General features: G+C 38.9%; 1 protein-coding gene across 1 annotated transcript in view; it reads left to right on the top strand.

The window, feature by feature from the left end:
* The first annotated feature begins 1,194 nt into the window (after positions 1-1,194).
* The window catches only part of LOC124620355 (molybdenum cofactor biosynthesis protein 1-like), a 66,107-nt gene continuing 50,942 nt past the window's right edge, over positions 1,195-16,359 (top strand). The window contains exons 1-3 of the mRNA XM_047147028.1: positions 1,195-1,323; positions 2,498-2,718; positions 6,918-7,173. Of these exons, the coding sequence (XP_047002984.1) occupies positions 1,195-1,323; positions 2,498-2,718; positions 6,918-7,173 (606 nt within the window). The remainder of the gene's footprint in view (positions 1,324-2,497; positions 2,719-6,917; positions 7,174-16,359) is intronic.

Here is a 16,359-nt window from a genome sequence, read left to right as displayed (position 1 = left end):
AGGTCTGGGGTTACGATCACCAAGTTTGAGCCTTGGTCCAGCACACAGTTTTAATCTGCCAGGAAGTTTCATATCAGTGCACGCTATGCTGCAGAGTGAAAGTCTCATTCTAGAAAACTCTTTAAGTGTAATTCTCTTTACATATTGGCTATTTTCTTCTTATATGGGGGACATGGTCTCATCTGAGAAGTGAAAGCAAGCCTGTAAAAGAAAGGGGGGTGGGGGCAGTTCTCAATTCTTGAGCAGTGACCCTCTTTTTTTTTTTTTTTTTTAAAAAAAAAAAAAAGAAAGATCCTTTGTAATTTGGGTGAGTTTATGTTCAATCCTTGCACCCAATTTACTCTTTCATCTACCTACTTTTTTTCTCGTCTAGCAGAACGATATTTATGACCGTTGCTTAATACCTGTTTGTATCACTTACACTGCTGGTATTTATGAATTCTTTAGCATTTGACTCCGGAAAGACCATTTTTCTTTGTAGTGAGGTCTTGCCAACAGCAAATTTTCTGGATGGAAAGTTGCCAATCTGCTCATATACTTTAAAATTTAAAAGTAAATCTAGCAATGCTAGAATGTACACAAAATACTGATATACCCATTAACAAGTTGTTGTTTAAAGATTCGCGACTTTTAAAACTTACGTAGATTATCTTTTTCATGATAGAACTTTACATAAGAAGTTATTAAGAACATTGTGAATATCACATGATGAACAATTGAATGACTAAAGCAGTGTTATCAACCCTCATTCATTGACACATGTAATAAATTCATCGAGGCAGTGAAGTCCAGAGCTGTTGTAAAAATTTCTGAAATTAAAAGTATATATTACCTAATGAAGGTAGTATTTTGGGGTGAAAGAGCACAATAATTACTATTTTTGGAATGTAATAATTCACTATGGCTTCATTTTAATTCTAATAAGTTTCACACTGTAATGAAACATTGTCTAAATGCCTCTCTCTCTCTCTCTCTCTCTCTCTCATTTGTTATAACTTACCGCTGTTATTTTGTATTTGTATTGCAGTCATTACATTAAAATTGGCTATATTGATTCTGCAATTTATACTATTATGTTATTGCTAAGAATTGATTTAAAGAATAAACGTATATATTTATTTGTAAGATTTTGTAAATTTATACCACTGGAACTCTTTCAAAATATTTGATTGCGTAATACTGCCAATAAATACAATGACTTTCTTTCTTCTGTTTATGATTGTAATAGATGTTGGACACTTTGATTCCAAGTATGTTATACAGAAACGCAGTGATTTTTTACAAAAGGCAAAACTATGTGTTCGAAGAATTGTGGAGAGGAGGGTACGTGATGTATTTTAAGTAGGTTATAAAGAGTAACTATAACAACAAAAACAATAAATTATTGATAAAATTATTTAATTGAATAGATAATAAATCTACTCACCAAGTGGCAGCAGAACATACACATAAAAGACTGTTGTGATTGGCAAGCTTTCGGAGCCAGTGGCTCCTCCAGACAGAAGCATTGAAGGGGAAGAAAGAAGGGTAAAGGAAAAGGCCTGGAGAGTTCCAGCAAAAGGTGTAGATTTTGGGAAAGTCACCCAGAACTGCGGATCAGGCGAAAAATAGAAACGACACATGTCATATACCAGCTATTATGTAAACACTGTTCAGCTTTCTACATCTGCATGACTACCACCAAATTATTAGTTATGATAAATGGGCATAGGCATAGTGTATATACTGGAAACTCACAATATCCTGTTGCAGGGCATGCTCTACAACATGGCATACGTGACCTCGACACTTGTTTCACCACACATGCCACCTGGATTCTTCCGCCAGACACCAGTTTCTCAGAACTCCGGAGGTGGGAACTAGCACTACAACGTGTCCTCACCACCCACCTCGCCTTAATTTACGTTAATTTCTGCTGTCTCAGCCTTTCTTCACTGTAATTACTCTTTGCTTCACTCTGTTTTAGCTTTCTACATCTTTCATTGTCTTTCCCATCTATTTTCACTACCCCGTCCCGCAGCTGTTGTATACAATACGCTTAGCTTCTCACTCTTATTAACTCATGTACAGTTTTAGTAGTAATCTCTGTCTTGCATATTACCCTGTCTTCCACCTTTATGCTCTCAGGTTTCCGAATATTGCCCGATGCAGTCCCCAACAATTAGTCTTTCCTTCTCATCCTGTACGGTAAGTCACCCATGACCCACGGTTCTGGGTAACTTTCCCAAAATCTACCCCTTTTCTTAGACCTCTCCAGTCCTTTTCCTTCACCCTTCTTGCTTCCCCTGCAACCCTTTAGCCTGAAGAAGGAGTCACTGGCTCCAAACGCTTGCCTATCACAACAGTCTTTTATGTGTGTGTTCTGCCACTGCTTGGCGAGTAGATTTTTTATCTATCCAATTAAATAATTTTATAAAGAGTATCTGTGTGTGATGTTTTTATTGGTATACAACTTGTTATAAACAAAACTTATTTTTACCATTTAATATGTTTCCAGATATTTACCAGTGGGAAAGATGAAATTGGGTTGATTGTACTTGGTTCTGACAAGACACAGACTCTACTTGATTACCCAAATGTGAGTGTGGTATTTCCTCTTGCACTGCCTACATGGCAGATGATATCCTTTGTGGAGAAATCTTTACATGAAAGGGAAATAAAAACAGATTGGATAGATGGTGTTGTTGTTGGCATGCAAGTCTTGAAAAATGAGCTAGAGTAAGTATTTAAAGCTGTCTGTTTTTTGACATTCCTGGAACATGTTCCAGAATGTGTGTTACACAAATCACAGCGACATAGTTGTGACTTTATAAATTTGAATCAATATGTTTTTGTAATGAAAAGGAAACAGAAGGCACAATACCGGCAGAAATAGGAAATTTTTTTGTGTGATTTTACTGTATGAATGTTTTTTACAGTTTTTCAGCTCAATAATTAAGGAGGTATTGATACAAGGCTTTGCCAAAAATCAATCTGTCACCTACAATTCCAGCCCTGTCACTGGCATTCCCTATACCCACAACATGACTGGGCCACCATGAAAGCAGCCACATCATTGTCAAATTCACTGAAACTACTGCATACCAATTTACTTGAGTATGGCTGCTGTTGTGGTCTTCAGTTTGGTTTAAGCACTGCGTCAATACCTTCTCTTCATAGCACTCGGAGGTCGCGATCTGCGACTGTTTTTACAAATGGCAAGATAACTTTTCCTCTAGTTGCTTGTTTTTCAGTGAAAGATGCAAATATTTTAGAATGTAGTGCCTTATGTATATCTGTTAGAATAGCCACAAGGTCTGAAAGTTATTTTCAAATGATTGAGCTCTTCTACAGAGTATTGAAATTCACAGATTCTTCCAACCTGGTCCACCAATGTCTTACATACTCCTCTTCCTCCATGGATTGTTTCCAGCATTTGGAGATGAAACATTAGGCAGCAAAACGTGCCTTATAACCAAAATCTAATGAACATATAATTAAATTAACCAAAGATGTAATGTTGCACTCTCAGGTAAGACTGATCTTGAATGCAAAGCCTAAGTGGAAATTAAATGTACGCTGCAACATTCATCACACTTTTTGTTATTGAAATTATTCACAGTGCCATAGGGAGAACTGAGTTTATGTGTTTTGTAGAGTCAGATACACGCTATGGCGCAGGGTGCTGTCCGTTATTCTCCTGACTATGATGTGCAGGAATGGTAGTCTTCCTTCTTCTTTGGTCTCCATAGTGAATTTGATTTTGTGGCGTGTGGAGTTCAGATGTACAAAGAAGTCAAGAAGTTTGTCTCTTCCATGAGGCCAGATGACAAGTGTGTTATCCACATAACAGAAGAAGAAGAAGAAGAAGAAGAAGAAGAAGAAGAAGAAGAAGAAGAAGAAGGATTTCCATTTGGATGACATCAGGGCCTCTTCCTCGAAGTGCACCATAAATATATTCACAATCTCTGGTCAGAGTGGGCTGCCTATTGCGACTCCATCTGTTTGCGGGAGGGGGGTGTGCCACGAGTCAGTGAAGTGGGAAAGCTGACCAAGTAATATGTGTGACGTGTCATACCTCGACCGATATTGAGAACAGAATAAAAAATTCAGAGGCATTACTTTTCAGCACTCCCATGCATATTCTGTATGCAAGATAAGCTTATGGAGCAGGTTTCTCATTCAGAAATTCTATTTCGGTGTTGATTGTTTACACGAAGACCGTGTTAAGCGTAATGGAAGAAGGAGAAATGTTTATCAGCATTCCAGATTTGGCAGTGGCAGGCTCATGGTCTGCTGAGGCTCTGGTTTATTGTTTCAATATATTGCTGCTTGCATTGCTCAGCATCTCATTTTGTGCGAACATAGAATAGGTAGGTTCAGGAGGGCCATGCTAAATGCCTTGCAGGGCCTCAGTAGTGCCACCCAACTAGCACCTGAGAGGGCAGACAAGTGTTTGCTCATGCGTACGTGATCCTGCAGTGAAGTTGTGTACATTTAGTCAGGAAGTGGGCTTGTATACAGTGAGACAAGTATCCACACAGACAATGTGATGGCATCTGGAGCAGCACAGACTGTCAAGCCCTTAATGCAGCTCTAGAGAGAGGTGAACTGACAGCGGTGCAACTAACAACAATGCCAGACACAGGAATGGCACTGTGTCATCGTATCAGATGAGTCTCGGTTCTGTAACATCGTCACAATTGATGTACTTGTGTGTGGAGGCTCTGATGCCAACAGACCTGGCCAGATTGTACCTGTCATTCCCATGCGGGTCCAGCATGTGATGTGATGGTATGGGGTGCAACTGGATACATATCACAACCTCTGGTTCACATAGCCAGTAATTTGGACAGCAGCCATTGCATTTGTGTTTTGTTAAGGCCTATCGCTGTGCCCTATTTTCAAGGGCTCCATGATGTTATCTTTTAACAAGATAATGCAAGACTACACATCACCTGAGCTGTACTGAGCTACCTCGATACAGAGAGTGTTCCACTGTTGCCATATCCAGCATTTTCTTCAAATCTGTCACCTGTGGAGAACGTCTGTACACAGGATGCCAAGAGATGGGTATGCCACCAGTCGCCAGCCACCAGTCGCCAACCACTACAGTTGATGAACTCCGACATATGACATACAGTTGAGTAGCATGAATTAATGTACCCATGGCTGTAATCCAACCTCGATTTGATATCCAGTGTGATGAGAGCTGTTCTGCTGTTCCAGTTTCAATACTGAAATTCATATATTATTTTTATGCTATCCTTACCAGATTGGACTGTGGTGTCATACAGCATAAAATATCTTACAACGTGTTGAATCAGTGATGAGAAGTGTAGAACAGCCAGCAGGGGAAAGATGTTGGCAATGAGACAGCTTTTATGTAGAACAGCAGTACAGTGTTTTACAGTGCATAATGCTTCCTCAGATTGAGAACAAAATGTGCGGTTTGCTGTCATCCATTTTCACAACATAGCCTTGAAAAATAATGTTGACATTACTGTGCATTTCACTCTGAGGCATATTGCACTCTGAGAATGTTCATCGAATTCAGTTACTTTGTATTATATTTCAGTAACAGTGACATAATAGCAAATTGGACTGTATGTGTTTTTATGGATTTTTTTTCCAGAGACACACTACCATTTCTTCAGATTTATTTAATTTGGGTATAAATCCTTTCCAGCATATATGCTGTACACAAAATGTTGAACATAAAATATAGCTATCTGCTGATTTAACATCTTGCTGAGTATACCAGTACAATGTTTTGTTGTAACAAATAGTTCAATGTATTTTACACACTTATAAACTTATTTATACAGTTATAGTAATTTATACCATTACATTAATGTTGTACCTTAATGTTCTGGAAGACGATATTATAAGGAACCTCATACTTTTCCTGGATAATAGAGTTGTCTATAATGAATTATTGCCTGAAAAAGATCTGTACAAATTTGAGTCAGATCATAACATTTCAAATTGGTCCAAAGATGGGCAACTGAGTTTAAGTTTTCAGAAATGTAAATTGGAGCACATCACAAAACAAATAAAAGACAGTATTGTATGACTACATTATCAAATAATCACAGTTTTAATTGGTCAACTCATACAAATATCTGGATGAAATGAAATGGTGACATAGACTCACTTGTAGGCAAAGCAGAATGCAGACTTCAATTCGTTGGTAAGATACTGGAAAATGCAATCAGTCGATAGAGGACATTGCTTACAAAATACTTGTGTGGCCCATTCTAGAATATTGCTTAAGTATGACCCATAACAAATAAGGCTAATGGCAGACATTGAATGTATACAAAATAGTGTAGCATGATTGATCATAGATTTATTTGATGCATGGGAGAGCATCAAGAAGCTACTAAAAATTGGAAATGCCAGACAAGTGAAGATAGACGCCAAATATATGACAAAACCCAACTTATGAAATTTCAGGAACATGTATTAAGCGAGGTATTTAGGGATTATACAATAACCACATATGTATCACTCCTATAGGGACCATGAAGGCAAGATTAATTACAGCATGCACAGAACCATTTAAAGAATCATTCTTCCCACACTCCACATGAGCACTGAATGGGGAAAAACCATAATGTGTGGTACAACAATGTACTTTGTCGGACAAACCCACAGTGGTTTATACAGTGTGCATGGAGACATGGAATCAGTTGACAGTAGTGGTAATGGTTCATATTGATTCCCATTTCTCTGTTGCAGTAGGTGATCTTATGCCTCTAATTATTTTTTCATTGCTATCTTAACTTGCATTCTTCAATTCAGTTTATTAACCCTTCTTATCTCTTTGTATTAGGGCAAATGTACAGTTAACTTTTAAGGAATTTGTATTTTCAATTTATCAACTGGAGTTTTGTTTCATATGCAGCAGAAATGTTACAAATTATTTGTTTCAGTTTGTTTAGAATAATTTGCTGTTTCACAGGTGCCCTGAAGAAAATAAAAGATCTCGAAAGTGTCTTAATGACAACCGATGGCCTCATATTGACAAGACAGCTGGTTGCCTTGCAGAGGGCAGGGCTTGACGGTCTGAACATCTGCTTAGACACCCTGCAGTCCCAATGCTACAACCAGATCACGAGGAGGAATGGCTGGGAGCATGCCATGGCTGGCATAGATCTAGCCTTGCAACTTGAATACGACCCTGTGAAGGTATTACTAGTGCAGTTGTCATCGCATGCAGGCTTTCATAAGCAAGAGATATAAATCTGTTGTTAAGAATATCAATACAAGAATCACCATTTTAAAGCAGTACGCCCTCACCCTCGACTCCATCCCCGCTCCCACCCTCACCCCTGTCTCCACACTGCAGCTGAAAGTGAAGGAAGGTATATTAAGACAGAAGAAGTAAATTTTAGCTGAAGATGCTAACAGTTTCGTAGTTTATACAACATAAAAAAGTATGCCTTGCAAGTTTACCAATTAAATATCTTATATTTTCCTCCCAAGAGAGTCTTATGAGACTCAAGATCTTTACAGTTTCTCTTTTTTTCTTTTGTGTCTTTAGTTTAAAATAAGTTTCCTCTATTGTGGTGTTGTTTTGAAAAAAATACTCAATTGTTTGGAAAAATTATTCTTAATTCTGCAGTCACACTTTTGTTGTGTCTAAGTACTACTGGTTTCAGTAGCGAGTACCAGCATCAGTTCATCTTATTATCAAAAATTTCTTTGCAAAATAAAAGTTGACCACTGTGGCCGAGCGGTTCTAGGCACTTCAGTCCAGAACCATGCTGCTGCTGCTACGGTCGCAGGTTCGAATCCTGCCTCAGGCAGGGATGTCCTTAGGTTAGTTAGGTTTAAGTACTTCTATGTCTGGGGGACTGATGACCTCAGATGTTAAGTCCCATAGTGCTTAGAGCCATTTGAACCATTTTGCAAAATAAAAAGCTTCTGTACAACTGCAAACTAGACATACCATTTTCAGGGTGCAGTTCACACCTATTGAAAGCACAACAGTGACCTTTACTTTTAGTAGATAAGACACCTACTGGGGTAAGTGACTTGATGAATGCACACAAGAAGTTGTCATTTATTCCGTATGTAGCTGCCATGCAGAATCATATTTTGTATTAGTTGGTCCTTACTCTTCCAAAAGGTTAAACCTTGTCTCTGCAGCCACAGCTTCCTCTCTTCAGCAGTTGTTTTCATCTCCATGTGTGAAGAAAATCCCATTCATTGATCATATTGTTTAAGTAGGATGTTCTCAGTCATCCCCTTGTTTTCTTACCTATGATCTTGCCTTCAGAAATGTTTTTTAAAAGATTATCATCTCCAGTTAAGTGTCCAGTGTATTTTGCTTTGCTCTGGCCTATAACTTTCAGTGGTTCCTTCTTCTCTCCTATTTCCTTTAATTTTTCTGTGAATGCAGCTAGTTCTTGTACTTCTCCTCCATAACCACATTTCAGCAGGTTTGAGGTGAGCTTCCTTTGGCTTTTCTAATGTACAGATTTTGCATCTGTGTGTCAGAACACTCCACACAAAGGTCTTTACAAATATTTTCTTAATGTGGGAGCTGATATGTTTATTCAGTTGCAGCTTCTTCTTATTTTGGAAGGAACTCTTCACCTGTGCTATTCTTTTCTTGAATGCCTTGAAATATTGATTGTTTTCTTGCAAAATGCTACTGAGATAGTGAATTTCAGTTCCTTTCTTGAGTTGCTCATTGCCTGTTCTTGCGTCAGTCCTGCCTCCACCTCCTTTCTTGTCTGTAGCCATAACTTTTGTCTTCTTTGTATTCATTTTTAGCTTTAGTTTTACCATTTCTTGATTTAAGGCCTGAAACATTTTATTTAGTTCCTACTCTGATTTACTATTGTGATGTCGTCAATCTGCAGTGTATATGCATGCAATTAAGTCTCCATATCGACATCATGCTCCAAAAACCACCTAACTGTGTGTGACAGGGGGTACGTCTCATGCCACCAACTGACCCCCTCTGCCTTGTTCCACTTGTGAACAGTGTTTGGGAAGAATGACTGTCAGTACGCTTCTGTATTATCTCTAACTTCTCAAATTTTCTTCTCGTGATCATTTCGTGAATTGTATATGAGAGAAACTATTATGTTGTCAGACTCTTCTCGGAAACTACTCTCTCGAAACATGGGTAGTAAATCTTTCCGTGATGCACAACTGCTCTCTTATGGCATCTACCACTGGAGTTGCTGAGCATCTCTGTAATGATCTCACAGTGACTAAATGATCCTGTGACAAAACACTCCGCACTTCATTGGATCTTCTTTCTCTCTTCTGTCAGTCGTACTGGGTAAGGACACAGGGGTAATTTACATTCACTTAAGATTCTTCCTGTGGATGTTAGTCTGGCATCTGCTTTTCTATTGCTGTTTTGTGTGATCATTCCACTTTAAGGTTGCTCTGAATAGTTACTTCTAGATATTTTATGGTAGATTCTGTTTCCAGCAATTTGTCATTAATAGTGTAGTTGTACAGTATTGGATTTCTTTTCCTGTGTGTGTGTGTGTGTGTGTGTGTGTGTGTGTGTGTGTGTGTGTGTGATATGTTACATTTATTTATGTGCAGGGTCAACTGCCAGAGCCTGCATCATTCACCAATCCTTTGCAGGTCATTGTGCAAATTGATACTGTCTTCTGTTGTTGACACTTTCTTATGGACAAGTGTAATACCTGTGAACAATATTAAGGAGCCTCTGACACTTTCTACTGGATCATTTATATACATTGTAAATGTAATGGCCCTATCACATTTCCTTGGAGTATTCCAGAAATTACCTTTTGATTCTTGTCATCTTTTCTTTGTTGTTGTTATTACTTCCTTGATGAACATATTAAGGAAGTAAGGTGATAGAAGGCACCCGTCTCTCACTGCCCTTCTGGTTTTCCTTCTTTCATATCCGGTTCAGTACTCTGACTTTTGTATATACTCAAAATTAATCATCTGTCCTTCAAGTTTGGACATTACTTTAAGGAATGATGATATAATGGTAATCTGTTTATTAAACAATATTTTAATGATACACTATGCTTTCTGATCATATAGTGGCTTGATGATGGAATTTGATACTGAAATTAGTAATCATTAGACAAAATAAAAGTGAAGCTATAATAAAAGAAAGTAATATTTTGGATCATGTCAGTCGTTGTTCCAAACAACTGCACGTCAGGAATAGGTTCAAATGGCTCTGAGCACTATGCAACTTAACTTCTGAGGTCATCAGTCGCCTAGAACTTAGAACTAATTAAACCTAACTAACCTAAGGACATCACACACATCCATGCCCGAGGCAGGATTCGAACCTGCGAACGTAGCGGTCACTCGGTTCCAGACTGTAGCGCCTAGAACCGCACGGCCACTCCGGCTGCCTAGGAATAGGTACTAAATTATTTGTCCGCTGATGACCTCACAGCTTAGAACACTAAAACACAAATGTTAATTGTTTGTTATGTGCCCTGGTAGAGTGTACAACTGTTTACAGTTCACGATTGGTTGTTGGAGCTTGGGCGTTACTCACATAGTGTATTTGGTGCATGGTGCAGAAAAAGGCAGTGTCCAGAAAAGTAAACAAATGTAAAGGCAAAAGTTTCATGACAGGATGTTGTGTCACCATACTTGGAAGACAATTATAGCCAAAGACAGAAATTTAAAAGAAACTGGCTCATTTGAGCTGTGGAGACCTAGTCGAGGATTCTCAGTAGATAATTGTTAGCACAGTAGAATTTATAAAGAGACAATGTCAGTTCGTGTGAGGGAAGGTTGATTGGTAAGTACCTATCAGCTTTCTCATAAAACTCACAATTTGAAGAATACACATCAAGGAAAAGGTAGAAGTCCAACAGTGTCAAATCTAGACAATAATATCAATCATCCAACAGTTTTGCAAAATCCCCAGTTGTACTTACTTTACTTACTTACTTACTAACTTACTCAGATTTGCTGTGTACCATACAAGGAACTGGTTTCCACTAGTTCACTCGATCAGCTGCCAAGTTCTCACGTTCCTCCAAGTTTGTGTCCATGCATTGAAGATTCATTGCAAAAGTTCCAGGTGTTAAAAGGTCTTCCTGTACATCTGTATCTGTCCATTGATTTCCATAACAGTGTTGATTTTGGGATTCTTCCACCTTACATGTGTAGAACATAACCTGCAATCTTCAGTCTTCTTTCAACAATAATTTTGTGCAGGCTGTGTAGACCTCGTATTCTCAGCACTACATCATTTGTAACTTGGTTGGGTTAACATCTTCAGAATTCATCTCTAGCATTGTTGGTGAAAAATATGGAGACTGTGTGCTGATTTTACTGACATTTTCCAAGTCTCACAAATATAAACAATAAAGGAGTACACTCAAAGCTTTGTTGACATATTACAGACCTAATTGCCATATGGACTGATTTTCCAGTTCTGCTGGTGATTTCTGCATCTGTGACCTCATTATTACATATAAAGCTACCGAGATACGGCAATCTGTCAACATCTTGTAGTATCTTCTATTGCACTGTAATCGGGGAAGAGACGAGTAATTTCCACTTACTTTGCACATTCTGTTTGCCTTATCTCTATTAATTTTCAGCTGTACACAATAGGGCATTTAATGAGAAAGCAGATAAAAATTAACTTGATGCCTTCCAAGGTGACGGTCTCTACTAAGTCTCTACTCCTTCGAGTCTGACTATGTAAGTGTAGACCAGAGATGGTTTAAATTCAGAGAAATAGTATCGACATCAATTAAGAGATATATACCAAATAAATTGAATGGATACCAAATAAATTAAAAGGGTGGTGCACAAAATATGTCAAAACTCAGCTGCAGAAGCAATGAAAAAAAGCATGTCAAAATTTAAAAGAATGCAAAATCTCCAAGATTAGCGATGTTTTACTGAAGCTCGAAACTTAGGGTGGGTTTCAGTGGAAGATGTGTTTAATAATTCCCATAGTGAAACTTCGTTTTGAAATCTGGAAGAAAATCCAAAGAGTTTCTGGTTGAATGTATAGTACACCAATGGCAAGACACAACCAATACCTTCACTGCGCAATAGCTGTGGTAATGTTACTGATGACAGTGCTACTAAAGCAGAGTTACTAAACACGGATTTCTGAAATTTCTTCACCAAAGACAACAAAGTAAATATTGCAGTATTCAAATCAAGAACAACTGCAACTGTGAGTAACTTAGTAGTAGCTCTCCTCAGTGTCATAAACAATTTATGTTTCTTTCAGAGAATGTTGATACAATAGCTCCATTAGAAATCATATATAGCCGCTCATTTGATAAAGATCCATACCTAGAGACTGAAAAGTTGCTCAGGTCACACCAATGCTCAAGAAAGAAAAGAGGAGTAATCTACTAAATAACAGACTCATATCACTAATGTTGATTTGCATTAGGATTTTGGAACATATATTGTGTTTGAATATTTTGAATTATCTCAAAGGTAATGATTCATTGATAAATAGCTAAGATAGATTCAGAAATATCGACCTTTTAAAACACAGCTAGCTCTTTAGTCACACAAAGTAATAAGTGCTGTCGACTGGGGATCTCAAATTGATTCCATATTTGTAGATTTCCAGAAGACTTTTTGAAACAGTTCCTCACAAGCATTTTCTAATCATATTGTGTGCCTATGGAGTATTGTCTGAGTTGTACAACTGGATGTGTGGTTTCCTGTCAGAAAGGTCACAGTTCATAGTAATTGATGGAAAATCATCAAGTAAAAAAGAAGTGATATCTGACATTCCTCAAGGAAGTGTTATAGACCACCTGCTGTTGCCGATCTACATTAACAATTTAAGAGAGAATCTGAGCAGTCCTCTTAGATGATGCTATCATTTACAGTCTCGCAAATCATTTACTGTCTTGTAAAGTGATCAGATGATCAAAATGAACTGCAAAATGATTTAGGCTACCTATCCATATGATGCAAAAAGTGGTAACTGACCTTAAATAATAAAAATTTTTATGTCATCTGCACGAGTAGTAAAAGGCATCTACTAAATTTTGTTTACATGATAATTCACACAGATCTAAAGGCTGTGAAGTCTACTGAATACTTAGGAATTACATTTACAAATAACTTAAATTGGAATGCTCACATAGATAATGCGGTGGCAAAGCAAACAAAAGACTGTGATTTAATAGTAAAACATTTAGAAGATTAGGATTACTAAAGAGACTATCTACAACTATACTTGTCTGTCCTCTTTTGGAGTATTCTGCATGGTGTGGGATCCTTACCAGATAGGACTGACAGAGGACATCATTTAAAAGTTCAAAGAAAGGCAGCTCATTTTGTATTATTGGGAAACAGGAAAGTGCATGCCACAGATATCACATGTGAATTGGGGTGGCAGTCATTAAAGCAAAAGCATTTTGCTGGAGCAGGTTCTTAAAATTTCAATCATCAACTTTCTCCTCTGAATGTGAAAATATTTTGTTAGAGCCCTCTTACATAGGGAGAAATGATCATTGTAATGAAATAAGAGAAATCAGAGCTTGTACGGAAATATTGAAGTGTTTGTTTTTCCTCAAATGCTGTAGGGGAGTGGAATGGTAGATAAATAGGTTGAGGGTGGTTCTCTGAACCCTCTGCCAGCATTTAATTGTGAATTACAGACTAGTCATGCAGATATAGATAATGTAGATAGACTTTCAATATTGTGCACCGATTCTCTAATTTTATACATTGCTCAAATACTTTCGTGGCGCTTTGGAGTGACCCCTTTAAAATAACAATTTACCAGTCTTCTTAATATGTATTTTGGTAACGAGGTTGATAAGAAGTTACAACAATACTCTCTTATTACTCCCCAGTTTTGGGTTTTATTAATGAACAAAGTCGCCGCAGTGTTCCATAACAATTACGGGTTGAAGTTTCCTGCTGATGGAACCAATATGATTTTCTGTGTTTCTGAGCATACAGGTTGTGTACGCTGTTTGGAGTCTGGTGTATGCTGAATCAAATGTTTTTATTGTTGTGATCTTCCATCTGAAGATTGGTTTCATGGAGTTGCCCATGCTAGCCTATCCTGTGTGACCCTCTTCACCTCTGCGTAACTACTACAGCGTACAATAACTTGAACTTGCTTACTGCAGTCAGTTTTTGGTCTCCTACAGTTGTTACCCCCATTATATTCACAGATGACCACATATTGTGGAAATTGCATATTGTAATGTAGGATGCAATAATAACGTACGGAAAGTTTCTGTTGAAAATTACGAATTATTTAGGAATAAAGCAGATGGCTCACCAAAAGGCAGAAGCACTGTCTCATTGATAGGCACACGAACAATAGGTTTGTAGAATGAGATTTTCACTGTGCAGTGGAGTGTGCACTGATATGAAACTTCGTGGCAGATTAAAAGTGTGTGCCGGACTAAGAGTCAAACTCGGGACCTTTGCCTTTTGTGGGCAAGTGCTCTACCATCTGAGCTATCCATGCATGACTCACGACCCGTACTCACAGCTTTACTTCCACCAGTACCTCGTCTTCTACCTTCCAAGCTAAAAGGTACGTTGCTTGGCGAGCTTCCAGAATGCACTTTCTTTTTCTAGCTGTAGGGAAAACATGCGCGTGCGTGCACACACACACACACACACACACACACACACACACACACACACACACACACACACACACACTCACTCACATGCGCATGCATGTCTCCTTATGTTGTGGTCTCTCAACTGCCAGCTCTTTACTGGCCCATGGTGAGTGTTCTGGAGTGAGGTGGGGCTTTAGAGTGGGGTAGGATGGGGTGGGTTGAGGCAATGTGAGGGATGGAGAGAGATGGGAGGGGTTTGGAGGGCAGCATTTAGTGGCTCGTGGGAGAGTGGGGAGCCATCTGTGGGCTAGCTAGGGGTGCTGGTAGAGGGGTCAGGCGACAGACAGCTGGGCACTCATAGACTAGGGTGTGACGTGAGATAACAGCACACAACTACCTGATTGGGAAGGGGGGAGAGGGGGGGGGGGGAGGGAGGGGGGCAGGGGCGTGTGTTTGTGGGGGGGGGCAGGGGGGCTGGTAGTTAACTTGGATTTAGGCCAGGAAGCAAAGGATGTGCTGTAAGTATGGCTACGAAAGTTGAGTATTCTTAAATAAGATCAGCTGGTGGCAATGTATTGGAAAGTAACTGGCACACAAAGTGCAATTTTGGCTCCTTTTTCTTTGTGAATTTTAAATAGTCTGCAGAGCAAATTGAATTAGGAGGATCAGGCATTTGTGTGGATCTAGGAAAGTAAATTGTAGAGCCAGATAAAAGGCGCGCAAGACAGGAGGGGTACTACTGCTCATCACTGCTGTATCGTGCTACTAGTACATGTCAGTGTGAGTGCACCGAGAGTGGTGTTGCCGTACATGCGTCTTTAAATTGGTCACCCACTGATCATTGCAGGCTGGCTGCTGGATTCTGTCTCTGGGAGCCAAGCATGTGGCGCGGTCGCTGCCATGCCATCTGCTGGTGACTCGCACATGTATTAGTGTGGAACAGTGCTGACTGATTCTCTGTGTGATTCTAGTTTGTAATGTGCACATCAGTGTTCTGTGTCTTGTTGAGTCCTTAGAGGCATATTGTTCGGAGGTTATTATTAAAGCCATATTTGTGCGACTTGGATCACACTTCAGTATTACTTGGTTATTACATCACCACAAACATATGGACCGGGAATGTACATGCTTTGACAGTTTGCTACGTCTCTCTCTTCTAGGACTGACATGGTAGCTGCCTTGCATTTCTTAATGACTCTGACCTTGTCAACCACAAACCGAATCTTAGTACAGTCATGATTTCCCTGAAGAGATTACATGACAGCAGAGACTTGTAAAATTGTGTTACCCATTTCTCTAGCCAGTGAAGATTCATTCTGTACCTTCAGATACAGTGTCATGTAGGAGTAGAACAGCAAGAAATACGTAGCTCCTCTAACCGTAATGACAGTTTATCACCTCCCAACACTACATGTGCCAATGTTTCAGTGCATTTTTGAATATGTTTGTTAACAGATTCATCAACACAACAAAGATTTACGATCTCAGTAGCATCTTATTTCTTAACTCATACTTTACTATTCATCAGAATCTTCATCGCTGCTCTTTGATTCGTCAGAGCTCCCTGCCGTACTTTGTTTTATTTCATAGTCAGAATTAGGTGAAATACCACCTACCGTATTTACTCAAATCTAAGCTGCACTCAAACCTGAAAAATGAGACTCGAAATAAAGGAAGGAAAAAAAAAAATTCCCGAATCTAAGCCGCACCTGAAATTTGAGACTCGAAGTTCAAGGGGAGAGAAAAGTTTTAGGCCGCACCTCCAAATCGAAACAAAGTCGGTCCATTGTAATATGAGACACAATTTAGGTCGAATGAA

The sequence above is a fragment of the Schistocerca americana genome, chromosome 6 (assembly GCF_021461395.2).
Source record: "Schistocerca americana isolate TAMUIC-IGC-003095 chromosome 6, iqSchAmer2.1, whole genome shotgun sequence".
NCBI lineage: Eukaryota > Metazoa > Arthropoda > Insecta > Orthoptera > Acrididae > Schistocerca > Schistocerca americana.
The sequence above is the reverse complement of the archived record's forward strand: the minus strand, read 5'-3'. Positions and strand labels throughout refer to the sequence as shown.